This window comes from Fragaria vesca, linkage group LG6 (assembly GCF_000184155.1).
Source record: "Fragaria vesca subsp. vesca linkage group LG6, FraVesHawaii_1.0, whole genome shotgun sequence".
NCBI classification, from domain to species: Eukaryota; Viridiplantae; Streptophyta; class Magnoliopsida; order Rosales; family Rosaceae; genus Fragaria; species Fragaria vesca.
This window is the reverse complement of record NC_020496.1, coordinates 22,922,621-22,939,649: the sequence shown is the minus strand read 5'-3', so window position 1 is coordinate 22,939,649 and position 17,029 is coordinate 22,922,621. Positions and strand designations below refer to the sequence as shown.

The following is a 17,029-nucleotide window of genomic DNA, read 5'->3' as shown; positions in this document are numbered from 1 at the left end:
AGAATGTTTGGTGTTTTCTCTTCCAGAAAATGATAATTTTTTTTTTTCCCGATGCAGGCATCAAGTGTCCAGGTGCACTCGAGGGAACCTCTATGCAGAAACAAGACGAGATGCACTACAATGAATAGCTACATCAAGGTAGTCAAGATTCATTATAGAAGAAAGAAACAAAAGAAAAAATAGTATATTTATGTTAAATTGGTGACAACTGACAAGAAAGAGAAGAAAAATGAGCAGCCTGAAGATCAGCAAAAAGCACCACAAACATTTGAACAATCCTTTCCCTGGGGCACCTATATCTCTCCCGCTCATCCAAGGAAAGCTCCTCTTCAATTCCTCTTTAATTCCCCAGCGTTTTCCAATCGGAAACGATTTCGAGGTCTCTTGGAACAGCAGCGAGGGCGGGTCTCTTTCCATTTCACATCGATCGCAGCCCAATAGATCCATATGGTCCACCATTCCCGGTCAAGCCTTTGTCTCTGCAGCGGTGGCTCAAACACGGGTGGAAGAAAGCAGGGGTTCTTTCGTGATCCATGACACGAGTGTTGATCTGGTTTGTCATCACCAAACCATTCAAGATATAACTCAGTTTGATCATGCTTCTTCTTCTTCTTCATATTCTCAAGGTACCCAATTCCCTCTTGTCCTTGTAACTGGCTGGGTTTTCAATACGGGACCTTCTACTTGTACTTGTGCAAAGTACTGGGTTTTGTTTGAACAGAAATGCAGCCACCAAATTGGGTTCCAAGTGAAGCTTGGAACACCCAACTTTGAATTTCCTTTTAGAACAAGGCTTAGGTGGGTTTGGTCCTTCACGAGGCCCAGAGAGGCTCAACAATTCAAAGAATTCAACAGGGTGTGCCTGACGTATTCAAGTGAAGAAACGGAGAGGTTTTATGGGTTCGGGGAGCAATTCTCTTATATGGATTTTAAGGGCAAAAGGGTGCCCATTCTTGTTCAGGAACAGGGTATTGGGAGAGGGGATCAGCCTATCACCTTTGCAGCTAACTTAATCAGTTACAGGTATCTGTCTATCTCTATCTCCAATTAGTCATGAGATATTGGCAGAACATATAGTTTTGATTTCTTCCTACTTTGCAGGGCTGGGGGTGATTGGAGTACAACCTATGCTCCTTCCCCATTCTATATGACTTCAAAGATGAAATCTCTTTACCTTGAAGGATATAATTATTGCGCATTTGATCTAACACAACATGACAGAGTTCAGATACAGGTACTTTTCAATAACTATGGCATCTTTCACTCTGTCAGAATGCTATTTAGTTTTTATTTGGATTCTTCAGAATTATATTTACACCCAAGAATGTGGGAACTGTATGGTTGAGAACTTGAGATTGAGTTTGGGTGCAAAAGGTAGCAAAGAGAGATCTATGTATTTTTATTCACATTAGAATCATTAGTGAGCCATAAGTACATGAGTGTTTAAACTGGATAAAGAGGCAGCATGAGCTCAGATTAAGTGATGCTTGGAATATAGGTAGTTGGGGATATAACCTTTTGCCTTTCATATCCTCTCTCCCATATAGATTATCAGTGTATCATAACCGTACAATGCTATGCGAGTATGCAATGTACAAATGGTTGTGGTTTCCGTAGAGTGATTTTGGGTTTAGACGGTAGCTGAATGATCTGGAAGTTGGGAGAGTATTGGTGCTTATATTCTTAGCTTAAGTGTGATCAAGACAAGATAAGTAAAGGTGAACTCTGGGACTGATTTTCTTTTATATAAATTTTAGTTTTATATTTATTTAAATCTTAGCAATTCATGCATAACCCTTAACCTCCTCAGCTCAATTGTTATTTTGTAAGTAGGAAGCCTAAGGTCCTCCTACTGTTTGGGTGTTGAATTGGAGTAGTACACAAGGGAAGATTATTACATAGTTGTGATTTGCTTCAAAGGAGAAACCTTTTGGTTTTTTCTCCCCTAAGCTGTGTATAACTTGCAAGAGGCAACTGAGAGTGTCAATCATTTCTGCTTGTTTAGCTCTCTGGAAAAGGGTGTTTATGGAATGTAATGTGAGCTAGGACTTGATAGCAAATTCTGTGACCTACTTGTATGCATGATACAGATTACTACTTGCAAGAGGCAACTGAGAGTGTCAATCATTTCTGCTTGTTTAGCTCTCTGGAAAAGGGTGTTTATGGAATGTAATGTGAGCTAGGACTTGATAGCAAATTCTGTGACCTACTTGTATGCATGATACAGATTACTAGGCGGATACTACTAATAGCGGAATTATTAATAGTACTGAAACACACAAGGAATGTAGGTTCGAAGAAATATATCTTCTCTTGTTATTGTGCAAAGGTACAATGTTTATTGTCTGATTCCTTCCCTCACAATAACTCTAAACAGGTCTGTCTCTCTGTTTCGCTCTAGTCTAAACAGATGTTGTCTCTGTTTCACTCTTGTATCTAGAACTGAGCTAGACACCTCTATTTATAGAGTCTAAATCTCTATAAATCCTTATCTAACTTGGAGAGTACTCCCTAACTAAGTTAGACAACTAATCCCAAACTAAGTTGGAAAACTATTCCCCTAACAAACTAGAAAAGCTATTTCCTTAACTAACTTGGAGAAGGAATCGGCTAATCCCTAAAAGGCTAGGATGCACCCGTATCAATGCAAGATACTGTAAAGACCTGTATTCAAATTAGTAATAGTTTTTATTACAATGACTCCAATCAAATAAGCTTTTACACATCTTGTTGCTGGTCTGTCGTTTCTTTTAATTTGAACACAGCCTAAAAGTTTGATCTCTTTCTGTGAAGTTTGAATGACATATACCTGTTCTCCTTATCCTATTATCTTCCTCTTAGACAGTGATACCAATCTTGTCAAAACGGCTACCCCTGAGTCAATATTATCAGCAGCTATGTTTGTATCATCCTTATCGTTTCTTCTCTTTTTCTTTACAAAATTGACTGCTCTTGCTTCCAAATACCGACTTTTCCAAATTGCTCTTTCATATTTTTATCATCTTTGTGATTGTAGATGGTTTTCTTCCCTGTACCTCTCTGTTTTTCTCTTGGTTATGTTTGAGCAAAACTCTTGGTCCAATTTTATTACTACAAAGTTCATGAGTTTACAATGGGTGAGTTTTTTAAATTCTTTTATACAATTTGATTTAGATAAGTTTTGATACCGGCTATTATATGAAATCTAAATTTTCATGTTCTGTTTCTTTCATAATTGGGTTTCTCAATTGAACCCCTATTTTGATTATTCGTATTCTTTAGTTAAGCTGCAGCACTTTATATATTGTATATCTGAGCTACCAGATATGCAATCTTTGTTTACATAACCCCTGTTATGCTATAATTACAACAGCTTATATATAGGGTGGTGCATATATATAATGCATGTGTATCTTTAGACCGAAGATGAGAAACAGACATTTATGTATTACAAGTGCTTCATCAGTGAAGCTGCTCTTATTAGTTACAAACTTAATTCAGTGCTGTTACTTGAATAAACTTATACATATATTGTTTTCATGTTATAGTGGAAATTGGAGTTCAACTCAATCATTCAAAGAGTGATGCTAGTTCATATTGTTTGCTTGATCAATCTGAATCTTTTAATGTGCTCGCTTGGAAAATTCAGAGTTGAAACCTATATTGGGGAAAAGGTGCAGGAAATTATACATATGATCAGTTTTGAATTTCATTGTCATTCTTTTGACTTGTTTAAATTGGTCTTCCATGTTTATTTGAAATCCGGATCTATCATAGATATACTAATGTGTAAATGGTTTTGTTTGACAAGTATTATTGACTTCGTAAGTATACACACACACACAGTTCCCTTCCAGAGCGGGACACCGCTTTGAAATTAAAATGTGGTGCTAACTCATTTCGCTCACTTTTAGGTCACATTTTCACATCTCCACCGTTCAATGTCTATAGTGTGTAGATCATTCATGCAAAGTTTCATCCAATTTGGAGATCATTTGGGTACCGAGTTAGATTAAATGAATCAACTGAACAACATCTGTCCAAACGGAACCGTTCGTGTAAATCACAATTATGGAAGCTCAAATGATCTCCAAATTGAGATAAATTCCCATATTTAGACATGAACGAAATAAAAAATCCGACCCATAACATCTATGTCAGCTAATGAAACTTTGCAGGAATTATCTACATACTATGTTCTAGACACTGAACGGTGAAGATGTGAAAATGTGACAAAAGTAAGCGAAATGAGGAGCACCACACTTTATTAAGCGGTGTCCCACTCTGGAAGGGAACCAATATATTTAGGTAATGTATAGCTGCTTTACAAATAAGGTTTTATATGAACTTCCGATTTGTATTTGGGTGCAGTGATCAGTTTGATTTCATTATTTTCATTTTACCGAGTTCATATGAAAGGAGACATTAAATCTTGGCAATTTAGAGAGGTTCTACTATATGAGTTGTGTATTTTTTTTTTCTTTGTCCAATGAGAGGCATAGCTTGTACTGTGTACTAGACAAGTACAAGCTTAATTGAGGCATTGATTAATTGGATACTGAAGCTTACCTACTTGCAATAGCTTCAGAATCGAGGTAGGGGATATGGGGAAACCATTGAATTGATTGGTGTTTCAATTTATTTAACATCTATTATGACATGTTGTATATTTATCACTTTTGGACGAAAGTCATGAAAATGTGAATTGTGGAGTCAATGTAAACCTGGGTCAACACCAGTGGAAATTATTGGACATAGAAAACCCCATCATATGTTTTGGGAAAATACCCTCGTATGCTAGAGAGAACACAAGTTGATAAATGAACGAGGAAAGTGAAAATTGTTAAGTAGATTTTGTATATAGAGAGTGAATATAACATCATGTGAACATACAACTTCTAACACACTTCTTTTAGTTTATTAATTAACCATGGTCTGAAGTTCTTTTTTCCTACTAAGCATAGGTTGTCTTGCAGGTGTTGAACGGTACTTGGAAGCATCATAAGACCAGAAACTAGGTAGTGTAGTAAGAGTGATTTGCCACTAGGATTGGATTGATGTCTTGTGGCAGACTCTGGTTCTGACAAACCTTTGAATCTTCTATATAGGAATAGCTCATGTTTTGCTGTTTTCATAGATTGGAATCAAGCAGTTGGTATGCTATGTCTTCTTGTTTGGTGTTAATTTTATTTATTTTTTTGCTGGTGTATTTAAGAGCTTTGGCCTTTGTGAATATCTTATCTTTTCATCTATTCAGTAACGTTCAGTTTCTTATACACAAAAAAAAAAAAATAGCCATATTTTTACTGGCTCAGCTCATTCACTATCTCAAACGTGCAGTTTTCCATTTTGTGTACACTGGTGCTTGCAGATACATAAAAATTCAGTAGAAGGACGGATATTGCATGGAAACTCACCAACTGAGCTCATTGAATGTTTCACTGAAACCATTGGGAGACCTCCTAAACTTCCTGACTGGATCATTTCTGGAGCTGTTGTTGGCATGCAGGGGGGCACAGAATCTGTACGTCGTATTTGGAATGAGCTTAAGAGTTACAATGCTCCAGTATCAGCATTTTGGTTGCAGGTACGTCCATCCCGTGCACCCAAAAGATATATGTTACATATGGACCATTGTTTACATGTTTTTTTTTTGTTTCTTACTTGATTAGATCCAACCATATTTGCAATTCTTCATGTTCGTATAAGCTTTGAGCAACTAAAGACTGTTTGTAATTATGTCCCCCGAGTTTTTTTCAAGTAAACTGAAAGACTAGAACTCGGTTTTTAGCCCCTGTCGTACTTCTTTCACAGGATTGGGTGGGCCAGAGAGAAACCTTGGTTGGATCACAGCTCTGGTGGAATTGGGAAGTAGATTCAACAAGATATACAGGATGGAAGCAACTGATTAAAGAACTTAGTGCTCAGCATATTAAAGTGATGACGTACTGCAACCCATGTCTCGTTCCGGTATATAACTTCTTTAATAACTAGTTCCTGTATAAACTTTCTGTTACAACTCCCACAATCACTCATTTTCACTAATCACCTTAGATTCAAAAGGCAAACGGGTATGTGCAGTCATTTGGTTTTCTCAACTGAGTGAAATGAATGGCAATGTCTCTCATAGAACCATCTGTGCTGATACTTATTTCAGTGTCATGAAAAGCCAAACAGAAGGAGAAACCTCTTTGAGGAAGCAAAGAAGTTGAACATATTAGTGAAAGACAAGCAAGGAGAACCTTATATGGTTCCAAATACAGCTTTTGATGTAGGAATGTTGGACTTGACACATCCAGATACTGGAAACTGGTTCAAGCAGATTCTTCAGGAAATGGTTGATGATGGAGTCAGAGGATGGATGGCTGATTTCGGTGAAGGCCTGCCTGTGGATGCCACCCTCTATTCAGGTTAGAACCTCAACTAGTCAACTTGATTCCCTAAAGGGTCCTCTAATGACCTCAGTCATGCTGAGTTCTGTGATCCTAGAGTGAATTATTATTATTAGGATTAAATACTTGTGACACCCTGTGATCCGAGGCAAACATTGGACGTTAAAATTTTGAATATTCCCCCGTCAAAAGTCAATTCTTTTTCATTTTCTCTCCCCTTCGTCTTTTTCTTTTTCTTTTGGCTGAGGAAGAATGGAGAGAACACTTAATTTTTTTTTTTTTTTTTTTCGGTAAAGAGGGAATAGGAAACTTAGATTTAGACTAGGGGCATTTTAATCATTTTGGTAACTTGAACGGACTTTTCTAACTGTCAACTGAAGCAATGGACATAAGTGTCGAGAAATGAGTAAGGTTATACCGATTAAATTTGAAAACTGGGGGATAAAACTGTTTTTAGTGGTAAAGTTTAAGATGTCACAAGTATTTAATCCGAATATTATTTCAATTACTTTAGTAGTAAAAAAATATCCTGACATACAAGGCTTTTTTTTTGGTTGATAAACATACAAGGCTAGAAGACTAGGGTTTAGTAGATTTATGCTATCAAAGAAAAAGGCAAGCATTGACATTTTGGATGCTTGCAGCCAACCTTTATACCAACAAAAAACAGAAATTGAAAATGGTGTTTCATTCAGTCACCTAGAAGTTAGAAACATAGAACTATAAAATGTTTGTTCAGAATGACATTGGAGGCAAACTTTTTCATTCAGTCCTTTGCAAGTCATTTTTCATTAAAAAATTTGGATAAGGATTTTGATCCTTCGGTTCAGGTGAAGATCCTATTTCAGCACACAACAAGTACCCAGAGCTATGGGCCCAATTAAATAGAGAGTTTGTGGAAGAATGGAAAGCTAACCGCGTGGGAAAGGAGAAAGATCCACAAGAGACCTTGGTGTTTTTCATGAGGGCTGGTTTCAGAGATAGCCCCAGATGGGGAATGCTATTTTGGGAAGGAGATCAGATGGTAAGTTGGCAGATTCATGACGGAATAAAGAGTGCTGTTGTTGGTCTACTCAGCAGTGGAATGTCAGGGTACGCTTTCAATCACAGTGATATTGGAGGGTACTGTGCTGTAAATTTGCCTTTCATCAAGTATCAAAGAAGTGAAGAGTTGCTTTTGCGATGGATGGAACTGAATGCTTTCACCACTGTTTTCCGAACACATGAAGTAAGTTTAACATCTGCAACCTGAAATACATGGGCATAATCATTATCATGATTCATAATCAATGATGGTAAAGTGTCGCACCCCAATTTTCAAAGAAATAATTTTCAAAAATTTGGACATGATAATTCTCAAAAATAACCCAAGGTCCTGTTGTTAACTTTAAAATACAAAACTCAATGACCAACATATCATATAAGCTAAACCCTGAGTCAAATATTACACAACTTCGTTTACATCAACTTGGAAAGTCAAGTGAAATGAAAACGCTCACTAAGAGTTTAATACAATGCGACAAATTTCAGTAACAAAAGTCCGACTACTAAATAAAATGATCACAAGTGTCTCCATCTCAAGTCTGTTGATCATTACGTGCAGGTCTAATCTTTACACTATGAATTGGTGCATGGGTTGTAAACAGCAAACCCGGTAAGCTAAAAAGCTCGTATAAGTAAATCTTAAACTACTAACTCAACACATTTACAACAATTATTATTAATACATGAAATAGTAGAAAAATGCTTAATAATTCCACATGAAGATTATCCACTTGCTCCTCTCACAATGAAGCACGTACCCAACACTCTTAAAAATAAACGTGTATCCATGAGTCCCATATACCCATAAGGTACCTCCCATGACATACAACGAACACACATATCCATGAGTCACATATACCTACAAGGTACCTCTAATGACATACAACAAAACATATGTATCCATGAGTCTCAGATACCTATAAGGTACCTCTTATAGCATACAACGAAACACATGTATCCATGAGTATCCACAAGTCCCAGATACCTAACATGTACCTCTTATGACATAAATTGACAGACGGACTAGAGCTTTATCCTAATTGTAACCAATCACCCGACTAAAGACTTGGTTCCCGGTATGACTGTCTAAACAACATTTCATAATAAGGCAGTAACATCAACAACAACTCAATAAACATATTATCTCAATATACACATTCCACAAACTTATATGCACATACGTAGATATTTTCACAAAAATAATCTATCAAGAACCAACTAAAGTTATGGTCACGAGAACCTTGGGAAAAAACATTTTAAATAAGAAAACTTGTTTTACTTACCCATGAGCCGTTGACGATTAAGATATTTTAAAACAAAAATCATTTTTCTTTAAAAGATCAACACAACATCAAAATGACCATAAAATTAATTGGTCCAAATGTGAACCTTGGTGAGATTTACTCACCTTAAAAATCCCGCTGCGTCTTCACAACACAAGAGCTAAGCTCAAAATCAACTTCATAAGTCACCTAATTAACAAAAATTTTAACCTTAGTAACTACTCGAAAAAAAATATCATCGCACCCCTTTAACCCAAACTTTTACCCGAAGGCTTGCCCAAAGAAGGGGAAACCTTCCTTCGAGACCTCCCAAGGTCGTCGATCACCCAAACAATACCTCTCGTAACTGCCAATTACGGCTCATACATTCGAATTCACACACTCAACAACCTCACACCACATCGAAGTAGCTCCACCTAATATGCATTACATGATCTCAACCTAGTCTTATAATATATCACCATGCTCATAACAACATGAACTAGCTAACCCTTGCAACCGAACCTACACACCCTGCTAGATGCGCCACCACAGGTGAAGGCGAGTGGGCCTCACGTGCCGCCCCACCAAACTCAAAATCTGAGCAAACTCCCAACAGCAAACTTGTAGATCACAGCAAAAGGAACACTTTTTATACCTGAGACTAAGCTCGATTCGGCCTTGTACTGCCCCAAACAGCCGCCACAAGCTTGAGCTTCAAATATGAAATTCAAGGTTTTGAAAACTCAAAATTAAGTTGTTTGGTTTGCACAACCACACACAGACGAAAAAGGCGAGCAAAACTCACCTGATGTTGTACCTCGTCGTCGTCTAAACGGCGATTCTGATCGATGACGCAGCGGTAGTGACTTCGGGTCTGGCTGCGCCACCTACGTTTGGTCGTCAGCCTTGAAGACTAGTACGGTTGTGTAGGGGAGGTCCGTGCGAACCTATAGGGACCGACGGCGTCTTTTTTGGTGGCTGGACGGTGGAGTTACGAACTGGCGAAGGCGGAGGTCGAGGTGCGGCGTCGGGCAAAGAGAGAGAAAGTCTCTCCAAAATTTTTGGGTTTCTCTGATTCACTTTCTATTTATACCTTTTACCAAAAATGGAAATCTAACTTCGTTTGATTACAACTTTTCGGTAAGACGTCCCTTTTACACATGTCGCGTGTCTACGGACTCGTATCGGCCGAGTTCTACAAGTATTTTCTGAAAGTCAACTTTGAGCAGTAAAGATCGAAAGACTTTGATAATTTAAATTCTGAAACTTCGACGTTAAGAGTCCGAACAAGTATTTTCACAAATTGACCCTTCATTAAATTCGAAACTATTACAATGAAATTGAAATAAAAAATCCGGTCACTACAGTAAGAAGGGTAAAAAGTATAACCTTGATGCTTTAATCGATTGGCAAGTACGTAGAATAGTTTACTTCAGAGCTGTGATATCTTCACAACATACTCTTAAGATAAAAACAAGTATGCAATGCCGATAGAGAATGAAGGTTTGTCTAATAATTTTATTCAATGTTTTTGTACCGCAAAAACATGTATGGTTTTATTTATCATTTGCTGATCTAACTATCTCTGTTCTGCAAACTAGGGAAACAAACCATCTTGCAACAGTCAATTCTACTCAAATGAGAGAACTCTAGCTCATTTTGCACGATTTGCTAAAGTCTATAAAGCTTGGAAGTTCTATAGAATTCAGCTCGTCAAGGTAAACCCTGAAATTCTTGTATACAATTCCATTACTGCCTTGGATTTCCGTAGAAAATATGACAAACTTCTTCCTTGCATTATAGGAAGCGACTCATAGAGGTCTGCCTGTATGCCGGCACTTATTTCTGCATTACCCTAATGATGAACATGTTCATAATTTGAGTTACCAGCAGTTCTTGATCGGTACTGAGATTTTGGTGGTGCCTGTCCTGGACAAAGGTATGAACAATGTGAAGGCTTATTTTCCAACTGGTAATAGTTCTTGGCAACATGTATGGACTGGAAAGCAGTTTACTGAAGAGGGTTTTGAAACCATAGTAGAAGCTCAAATTGGTTATCCTGCTGTATTTTTTAAGACTGGTTCCATTGTTGGAGAGACGTTTTTGAAAAATCTTAGAGATTTGAAAATTCTTTGAGGAAAAAGTCAGGCCATTCAGATTATATGGTTTTTAGCGTTTATATAATGCCTTTCTAGTAAAGGTTCCCTTATTTTTGGCAATTGTTGAAGGGATTGCTGACAGATGCTTTGAACATCTGCACAATGTGAGTTACTGCCATTCTTGTGAAGGTTTATTTTCCAACAGGTAATAGTAGTTCGGGACTTCGGGGTAACATGTATGGATTAGAGAGTGAGGGAGGGAGCAAAGAATTAAAATGAAAAGAAAATGTAACATGTATGGATTAGGGAGGGAGAGATGGAGGGAGCAAAGAAGAGAAATTTTATTAACATATTCCTAATTTCTATATACACATCCCATTTTTTTTGTAAATTTTTAAATCACTATTATATCCCTTTCTGACGTTGAAAAAAAAAACTACAAAGTTCTCCAATTTCTTCGGCCGCTGGTGATCATATAATGGCCATGGTGCTCATATACATCACTAACATCAGTGATATTGATCATCAATTATAGCTAGCTATTTTGGGGCATAGATGCATGATTAAAAAATACAAAAAACTCTATTTTGAATTCAAGCACGAGAATCCATAATCGTCTTCTTAGAGCTCTTTATGCTGTTGATATATACAAGAAGCTTCAAAATGTTGATCGAATAGGCAAAAAGTCTTGAAACTTACAAATACGTGCTGCTTCAAATATTTAGATTTATTTTATCTAAAATTTATCGGGTCTTTTCTGATACATGGCTTGTCAATTGAATTTGTAGATCATAATTTTTTCAAACTAATAAGATTAGACCTACGAAATAGAGGAGAGAGAGGGAAGATAGAGCTCTGGAGGGAGGGAGAGAGGATCAAGGCCTTATTGCAAGTGCAAAGAGTAAAATGCAGACGAGGTGAGAGAAGGATAAAAGTGGAAAAATTTGAGAAACTGTGGCAAAAAAATTTGGAGAGGTGTGTATTAATAAAGTTGTAATTTGTGAATAAAATTACTCAGCAAAGGATTGAAATGAAAAAGAAAATGTAGTATGATGTTATTCACACACCTTATTTTGTTATTCACACACCCTATCTATGATGAGAATCTATCATAAAGTTTGCTATCCACACACTTACTTGCTTCGTTATTGGTTTTCATCATAAATGGGGTGTATTAATTAAAAAAATTTGTGTAAGTAGCACCACTATAAAAATATTATTTTTCATAAATAATCTTCGCCAAGCAATGCAACTGTTTAAATAGCAGCTACGTGGGTCAACATCTTTCTAAGTTTTATTTTATTTTTTATTTTTAATGAGAACAGCTAGCTAAAATACTACCTAACATATTCGCTCAAATTGTCACACACACACACACACACACACAACAAAACCAACATATTTTTAGAAGGAGACTCATGCCTTAACTAGGAAAAGCTTATAACCAGTTCTCCAACCGTTTGTACTTTTTTCCTTTGTCTATCGAGAAAAACATGTATGCATTGGAAAGCAAATTACATAAAAAAAAGGATTAATTTCAGTTTACACACCTAAGGTTTATGGTTAACATCGTTTCACTCCCATATTTTTAATTTTGAAAATTTACCCCCTGAAGTTTTCAGTTTTCATAAATCATGCAAATTGTTGAAATTTCGTCTAATTCGAACGTTAATTTTGACTTCATAACTCACTAAAAAGGCTAAAATAGTCTTATAATAACATAAATCGCCTTTTAGGACATTTTTTCTAAGATTTGATGTTACCGTTTAACCTCCAAATTAGACGGAATTTTAACAATTGTGTATGATTTATGAAAACCAGGGCATTCAAATTAGTGCAAGGGATTCCTTTATTTAAGGGTTGCTTGACTCAATTTTGTTCACATCTTGACTCTTTAGTTTGTTGGCCTTCAATAGTCGAAATATGTAAATTTTTAAGCCACGCACGTGCATTCAATTGTGAATTGCTCAGAGCATCTCCATCGGAGATGTCAAATTGTTTGTGTCATATTCAAATTTGATATATGATGTGTTAATGTCATATTTTGACAAATTTCTGCTTCAATAGACATGTCAAAATTTGAAGATTATTGGCCAGTACCATTTAGTCTAGTGGCATAAGTCTCTTCTTATAAATGGGAGATCGTGAGGCGATCTCTACTTGGTTTATGGTTGTCATCGAAAAGTCAGGGCCATATGTTATTACTGGTTTGAGTGTGGTGATATTGACGGTGGTTCAATGGGATCAAGGTCGTCCGCCTAAGGTGATTGCAGCGACGACAGCAAGTCAAAAGCTAGGGTACCCATCTCCTTGGGTGCCCTTAGCAATTGGGTATGGGCTCTTTTTGGGCCTGGGTTCATGTTTTTATTTTTAATTTCCAAGCCTAATGCATACTAGGGTAGCTTTATTTGTATCGACCAAAAAAAAAGGGTAGCTTTGTTTGTCTTCTAAGATAGTTTGTACCTTACATGTGCCACAATTACGTGTTTATGACACGTAGGGTATAGATGCATAAAATAGTCTTAGGAAGTGCAGTTACATTAGTTTGTAATAGGATTGCTTTATATGAGCTAAATTGGTTTGCAATGAGCTAGCATGCATGTTTGGGGTTTGGGTCGTCTAGTTGTTCACCCGCCAAGGCGCCAACGATCTCATTCATGGTGTGTAGTTAGTCTCTTGCCTAAATTTTGGCGGTTGATTAATGAATCGACTCCTCATTTTAAAAAAAAAAAAAAAAAATCTGGAATTTGGAATGTGTAATGGATTAAGAACATTTTTTCTGTTTTTTTATTTTAATAAAGGGCTGGTACAGCTGCTCTCAAGCCTTCAAGATTAAGAAAATTTAGGATAGAATAAAATATTAGAAAAGAAAAGACTTACGCACCTCATGAATTTCAAAAGAACAACTATGTTAAGGGAAATTCAAGTGAGAAATTTGAACAAAAAAATCTTTTTCTTTCTTCTACGTTGTGTTTGGATAAAATAATTTCAATTTCCATAGAAATTTCAAAATCATAAGAATTACAATTTCATGAATTAAAATTTCTTTAATTAAATTCCATTGTTTGGAAATGACAATATTTAGGCTCCGTTTGGTATAGATTCGCTTTTAAAAAAACCAACTTCTATCCAAATTTTTAGATTTTATAGTGTTTGGTAAATCAAAGAAAATCAGCTCTTTTTTTAAAAATTACAGGTCACTGCCAGCAGCTTTTAGAAGTAACTTAGATGTTACTTTTAGAAGTAACCTGGATGTTACTTTTAGAAGCAGCTGTCATAAAAACACTAGAAATTAATATATTTTAACTTTGTAGCAGTTTTAGAACTAATATTTACCAAACACAAAATCATTTTGATTCACAATTGATTATTTTCGCAGTACAGCAGAATCAGAATTTTTTTTTTTTTTTTTAAAGTCACAACAATAGCAAACTAGCCCTTAGACTAATCTTAGTTAAATGAATTGACAAATGACACATATTTTATGAGGAATTCAAGTCAGGAATTTAAGCTGTCAAATTCCACGTTTATTTTTTCATGAAAATTGCTAATTCCATAGGAAAAAAATCCAACACCGGAAAGAGACCTAAGGAATTAAGAAATCCCTATTTTTATTTAAGTTCCCTCACGTTTTCCCTCATCCAAACACACTGCTAGAGAAATTTAAAATTTCCTATTTGATAATATCAAATGAGATGATTGGCTTTTAGGAATTATGAATAAATCCTCACTTTTAATTAAATTTCGTCTTTCTATCATCCAAACATACTCTAGTGTTTTTGTTCAAATGTTTTTCCTTAATATTATGTCTTAATTGTCTCATATTCATGCTACTTTATGAGGGGTAGAATATTTTAGTACATAATATAAATTTGGAATACAAGACGATGAATGAAACCTCAAAATACAAGAGAGAGGGGGGGAGGGACATTATGCCTAAATCCATACAGTAGGAATACCCTAAAATAACATTAGGCATGTCTACACTATTTATGCATTCTAGCAAACACTATTTAGCAAAGGGTGCATCTTTGACAACTCCATTTACTTTACAATTTTGGCGACAAACCGGAAAAATACTGCTCATATAGAGCCATAAATTACAATGTCTATCAGCTTTCCGGCTATGATGTCACTAGGAATAACCAATGACCCAAATTTTCATCTTGCCACTAAGAATAACTATGCGCCTCATTAGGACAAACATAACACATTGTGTGCGCTTACCGGGACATAGCTCACAAGTATCCAAATCCACTATAAAACAATAAAGCAAAAACCACCTAATTGGGTGTGGCTCTCCGTCAGCCATAAGAGAATGGTGACTTATGCCAACTACTAAAAATAAAAAATATCTTAAAGCAAAAATCATAATTGCCCAAATTGGGTCCAAATCTTGAACCAAGGCCCAACATGTGTCCAAGAAAGAGACAAGCCCACATCAGGCCAAAATAATTCCTGCATCAATTCTTCACTCGCACCACCATCGACGCCTGACCATCGCCGCCATTGAGCCCTCCCCTCTATCCGAGCACCGCTGTTGAACCCACTATGCTTGCAGATTGCTTGGGCATGACGACCACCGAAATCTGCCTGCACAAACCCAATCCATCAAAGGTAGATCGTGTTGGTGGTATGCAGACAAACCATCCCCGCTCTATCTCCGACTAGATCGATCTATGAGATCTGATCTCGGTATCAATGATTAACCGGTAGATCAGCCAAGCAAATCGACCCTTCATATCCAACCTCCACCATAGATCTTGTTGCCATCGATCCTGATCAGATAAACAATTTTCCTCTCAAGGATACTCAGACCCAGGCCAGAGGTCACAAGAGCAGCCATACAAAGCTTGGCAAACCACATCCCGTTTGACGACGACGTCATTAGGACGTGCCTCCAGACGGAAGAAAAAAAGTCAAGGGGAGGTGCATTCTAGGTTTTAGGTTTGAAAGAGAGGGAGAGGGTCATCTCATTTCTAGACCATGTGTTTGTCTTTTATAATCATTATACATACTATATCAATGATGGTATTTCAGCTTTGCTAAATTATTGTACACATTGATTGCCGATTATATATATTGAAAAGAAATTTATGAATGAAGAAAAAACATTGTCCATATACTCTTTTTTTTTTTCTTTGGAGTTTCATATGGTTGAGAGCTTCTATTCATACCTTTAAAAATGTTACTTGGACCTCTCCTTTTTATCAAGTATTTGTTAACTTTGTCAACTCATAGCAAATAACTAATAAAGCCACGTAAAAACTCTTCTTATTTACAATACACGTTTAGAACTATAAATTAAGATTTTATTCTAAAAAAATTACAAATTAAGAATCTATTTAGATAATGAAATCGATAGATCATAGATCGTTTCATATGAATGTGAAATATAGGTTCACGAAAAAAGAACTTTGTTTCAAAGACTAAGAGATGATGTATATAAAAAAAATAGTTGATGGGATTTCGGCTAAATAAGATAAAACTAACAACAAACGACTAGATCAATTGATTGTTCTCGACAAGATTCAAGATCTCTCTCTCTATATATATATATGAATCACTTTTTTTTTCAGAAAATATTTGATTTTTTTTGTTGTTGATCAAATTGTATTCTTTATATAATTGTTTATCTTTTATTGAACAATAGACATTTTGAGAAAATTCGAGAGGTGTAGATAACATTTTAGTTTTATGTAATAGTAAAATTGACACGACCCACCCCGAAATTTCACCCTGAAACCCGGAGTAAGTCGTGCGGGAAACACCTCCAAGGAAAATTTACCGAAAGATTGGTAAAACCTCCCTTGGAAATGGACAACCCTAACCCGAAAAATTTCCAATTCACACTCTTACTATAGCACGTCCAAAAATATAACACACAATTATCCAGCTAAATAAAAGCAAATATTATCCTTCAGAAATTCTAAACATAAAGTCAACCGACCGAGCACACCACCGAAATAATATACAATGATCCCAAAATATTCAGAGCTACTAGACACTAGCGGAAGCAAGAAAACACTAGTATGTTAAACAGGTAACCTACTGATGAAAACTGGCGGAAAAGCAGGTAACTATGCCTCGTCTCCTACTAGGTCCAACCTAAACTCTGCAGACTGGGCAATTTAAAACGAAGAGCCCAGGGGAAAAACATGTGGAACAGTTAGAGTGAGTGGACAAAAAATAAATTAAAATAAAAAAAATAATTTCTTTAATGCTTCCCCAATTTAATTTCTAAAGAAAA

The 17,029-nt window shown here is 36.2% G+C and overlaps 1 protein-coding gene across 1 annotated transcript; it reads left to right on the top strand.

Moving 5' to 3' along the window:
- The first annotated feature begins 229 nt into the window (after window positions 1–229).
- Window positions 230–10,965, top strand: LOC101291737 (alpha-glucosidase YihQ-like). The gene is made up of 8 exons (XM_004303545.1): window positions 230–1,023; window positions 1,102–1,234; window positions 5,351–5,566; window positions 5,794–5,949; window positions 6,137–6,389; window positions 7,202–7,599; window positions 10,282–10,398; window positions 10,484–10,965. Exons 1-8 carry the CDS (start codon window positions 230–232, stop codon window positions 10,814–10,816), a joined length of 2,400 nt encoding a protein of 799 aa, XP_004303593.1. The 3' UTR covers window positions 10,817–10,965.
- Window positions 10,966–17,029: the final 6,064 nt, after the last annotated feature.